Genomic DNA, 4,543 nt, shown 5'->3' with positions numbered 1-4,543 from the left:
TTGAAAACATAATGATGGGTGGAAGGGATGCAGAAAAAGTAGTGACCTATAACACTTTCATGTATCACGGCTCTTCTGGCTCCCCAGTGTTTGATGCTCTTGGCCGAGTTGTTGGTTTGCACTCTGCAGGATTTACCTACGATACCAGTATATTCGACCCAAAGCGTAAAGAGAGTGTTATAGAGTACGCCCATCCTCTGCTTACTATATTTAAAAAGTTTGTGGGTAATCTGATGGAAAAGGAAAAAGAGAAGCTGTTGACGAGAATTGAGAAGGAAGCGGAGGAAAACAAGCACCTAAAAGAGGTACTCAAGGCTGAGAGAGCAAATCATGAGGAGCCAATGGAGACAAATTAGGTATAAATTAGCTTCTCCAGTAAGTCGCTAAACACATCTGGCTTCATATATTATTTTAGTTATTAAAATCAATATAATCCATATTCTTTCCAACTGTATTTCCTTTATTAGTTGAGGTGGAGGTGCTCAGACCAACATCATCTCTGGGCAGACAGGTAGAAAACAGCTGGTGAAAAACCAAACTTCAGGATCATTATGACATAAAAACACTTCATATCTATAACTTTTTAACTAAATTGATGGGGAAGAAAACAAGGGTCCAGTATTAGGACCCAGGCTAGCGGGCAGAGTTTATAAAAAGGGGTGGGAAGCTTACATAGGCCTTTCTTCCTGTGCTGAGACACACCTGAGAAAGCAGCTAAGGCCAGCCAGCCTTTGCTTGTTGTTTTTTCTATTTTTAATTTTTCTTAATGTTTTATTTTAGATGTTTTTACTTATTCTATGCCTCTGTAAACCACTTTTGAAATGCTTTGTTTTTGTGTTTTAAATGAAATTCCAGGCCATAGTTGTACATATATTTGTTCTTAATGTCTTGCCTGGTGTAAAATAAGGGTTAAATAAAAGTAAAAACTATATATCATGTACTTAAGGTCTTTTTTTAATGTAATTCTTTGCCTCTGTAAACCATTTTGAATTGCCTTGTGTCTGAATGTTTTTTTGTTAATAAACTTGCCATGGCATGGAAAAAATGCAGATCCCTCATTCATTTAAATGAGACCACTGCGAGAGTGGCCAACTAACATGGAGACCCCCGGTCAGCGAGCCAATGTAAAGACAGTAAGCTGCCCGTATGTAAGATGCGTTACTTCCTTTTCTGCCACTAAAGTAAAAAGGTAAATACGCTACTACTTTTATGGTTAATGCTAACGAAAGACTGTAAGCTTTACTACTGTAGGGTATGTTTTGGTACAAATTGTTAAAATTTTGATAGACTTGTTGGGGAATACGAGGTTGGATGTAACAAGGTGATCACAGAGTTATATCTCCAAGGTAAAACAGCTAAACAAGGAGGCACTAATGTCATTGTAAAGCCTGGCAGTGCCAATAGAAACGCAGTACTTGTGTGGGAGGAACAACTGCTTTATAAACTGCTGAACTGAAAGTTGGGTTATACCTCTTCAACCAAATCCAAGGTAAGACACCCAAGTTCATTTTTTTTAATTTACAGGTTTTATAATTATGGTGTTGTCTATAATGAATAGAATAAAATGTAAGATGATGATTCCATGTTTTCAAGCAAAACACCCTTAAAAATGTTAACTACTTAGTTCATTTTGATTAATCGAATAACAAAAACATCCGTGTTGAATAAAATGTTTTATTTTATTTTCTTACAGTTGCTCAAGTTTCCAAGAAAGTTGTCTCCATCCATTATGGTTATAAACCTACAGCAGTGAGTGCTTCAGCCCCTACCTGAGAGTTCGGCCTGTCGTAGCCTGAGCCTGTTTGTCTGGATTCCACGGTGAGTCATTTCCCAGCACCACTGTAAAACAGTTATCTTTTATGTAGTGATAACAAACACAGTACCTCGAGAAACCATAGATATGTAGTAAAACTACTTTTACTACATACTGCACACATTGATTCATTATAAAGTCAGTATGCATGGGTACTCCATGGGTTTCTTGCGGGTGCTCTGGCTTCCTCCCGCAGGCCAAAGACATGCAGGTTAGGTTTACTGGCAACTTTAAATAGCCTGTAGTTGTGGGTCTGAGCGTAACTTGTTGTGTTGTCTCCAAGTGTCAGCCTTGTGATAGATTAGCAACCTGTGTAGGGCGTAACCAGCTATTGTTTAATGCCGGGATTGGTTCAAGCTCCCCTGCAATCTTCAAAGGATGAGCGGTATAGCTATTGGATGGATGAATGTAGATATTCTGGTAGATACTGAAGGAGTAAAAGCTAATGCCAAGTGTGTTCCAGGTGCAGCTGACAACCACAACTGCCATTTGGGTCGAAAGCAGAGAAGAATGGATCCATTTGTCACGGTGCAGGCCGGCACCTCCCCCAACCGCTCACAAGGAGTTGAAAAGCCACATCGAGTTAAAGGATGGTTCTTCTTCTTCTTCCTCCTGCTGGGTGGACTCGGTCAGGGGGCCAGGCAAGGCAATCCAGGTGATCCAGAACACGATATGCGCAACATTGATTTTGTACCACACGTGGAAAAATGCTCTTTGCAGTTTGTTCCAAATGAACTGATGAATAAAACAACTAGAGAAAATGACACTACTGTGATGAGACAACACGAAAAGGACAATTCAGAAAGGACTGAACAACATGTCCATCGAGGTCTTATCCAGGCAAAAAGGGAAGTGGATCCCATTGCATTTGATGTTTATCCAAACTTCTATGCTAAAGGAAAACGGGGGTGGGCCGCACTTACTACAGAGTTAGCACAGCTTTCACCAAAATTAATGAAAGTTCAGTCCAATCCACATACCCCACTGACTGAGACCCCAGAATCCCAGAAAAAATGGATGGAAGAGAGATTATGTAGTGATTCTTATGAGGAAGTGTCCCAGAGGAAGGAAAATTTTGTAAACTTTCAACAGTCTTTTAGTGAAGTTTACAGAATCAGTAATCTGCTGAAATTGGGCGAATCCGTTTGTGAAGTCATTGTTGAGGATGTTGGTCAGGGAACAGGCTTTGTGCTGTTTGATAACTTTATTCTGACCAATGCACATTTATTTAAACATCACGTTGATGAAGCAAAGTTGCAGGTGGATGTAGATGTGTGGATTCGATTTAACTATGATGAGCCTGATCCTTACTTACTAAATCTTAACCTCTTCAGTTGTAAGAAAACATTCATTGACTTTGATGCTGTGCAAGATTATGCCATACTGGAGCTCAATCTTGAAGACCAGAACCTCAACAAAAACACAAAAGCAGAGGAAATAAAGGTTCCACCAGGGCTCCTGAGGAACTTTGGTCCAGTGCCTCTGAACGGTAAAGCCTATATTATTGGTCACCCAGCAGGAGGAGTGAAAAAGATGGATGTTACACATATCATTGAGGAAGAGGACAGGGTACAAGCTGTCAATGATCATTTACGTCCATACAAAGACCATCTGTTCACTGTCCACTCCATCATTCAGGTGATCACAGATCAAGGTATTGAACACATATTGTCTGGTGGAGTTCTAGCAGAAAAAGTAGTGACCTACAAAACCTTTATGTATCGCGGCTCCTCTGGTTCCCCAGTGTTTGATGCTTTTGGCCGAGTGTTTGGTTTGCATAGTCTTATATTTGCTTATAAATTTGGAGACCAGCCACATATTGTCATGGGATGTGCCTATCCTCTGCATATTATGTTTAAACAGTTTGTAATCAAGCTGAAGGAAAGTGGAAATTATGAACTGTTGAGCAGAGTTGAGGAAGAAGCAAAAGGAAACAAATTCCTAGAAATGATATCTCCTCCAACTCCATACAGTGAATATTTTAGAGTTCGCCGGCCCTCTTCTGACTATACTTCAAAAGTTTGTGAGGATTCTGAAGGAAAAGAGGACTGTTGAGGAACTGTTGAAGAGAGATGAGGAGAACACATTTATGCAATACCTTAAAATCTTATTTTCATATCTAATATTTGTATTATTTTCCCCCTTGATTTTAAAATAAGCATTTTGATGTTTCAATCAAATAATTCTATTGTTAATTGGAGAATTTGGGAATTAATCAAGAGAATAACTAATAATTGTCAGTGTGTTAGTATTTGCAGTTCATAAGTCCTTAATTTAACCGTTATGTTCTATGACGTTGCACAAGATTTAAGAAGACAGAACAGAGACTAATGTCAGTCTGTGTTCTAGGTTTCACTTAACTCCAACTTCATGTTCTCCCCATGTTCTCCTTCTGTCCACAAGATGCCCCCAGACATTTATCTGTTTCCCTGCTCACTCACAAACCTGATCCCAGTTCCCTCATCACCCAGGCCAGTACTTGTTGTCAAGTTGTTTGTCAGACACCTGAGTTTTGTTACCTGTTGTGCTTGTTTGCCTGCCTTTTCGTCCGTCTGCCAGTAAGCTTGTTTTTATATATTAAAAGTTTCTTCACTATCATCCAGCCTGCCTGTGTGTATTTGCGCTTGGGTCCAACCTGCCTGTGTTGCTACCATGTGACACTTTAAGCTTGTTTGTAAATGCTGGTCAGGTTTTATGTTTGAATGAGAACCATTGTGGAGACGGTCTGGT

The 4,543-nt window shown here is 39.7% G+C and overlaps 1 protein-coding gene across 1 annotated transcript in view; it reads left to right on the top strand.

The window, feature by feature from the left end:
* The window catches only part of LOC111668170 (uncharacterized), a 9,082-nt gene extending 4,671 nt beyond the window's left edge, over positions 1-4,411 (top strand). The window contains exons 7-8 of the mRNA XM_087178729.1: positions 2,010-2,024; positions 2,171-4,411. Coding sequence (XP_087034855.1) covers positions 2,010-2,024; positions 2,171-3,868 — 1,713 coding nt within the window. The 3' untranslated portion in view covers positions 3,869-4,411. The remainder of the gene's footprint in view (positions 1-2,009; positions 2,025-2,170) is intronic.
* Positions 4,412-4,543: the final 132 nt, after the last annotated feature.

This window comes from Seriola lalandi, unplaced genomic scaffold, assembly GCF_002814215.2.
Source record: "Seriola lalandi dorsalis isolate HSWRI2012SDOR001 ecotype SW California unplaced genomic scaffold, Sedor1 jcf7180002054721, whole genome shotgun sequence".
Taxonomy (NCBI): Eukaryota; Metazoa; Chordata; class Actinopteri; order Carangiformes; family Carangidae; genus Seriola; species Seriola lalandi.
This window is presented reverse-complemented; position numbering and strand designations above follow the sequence as displayed.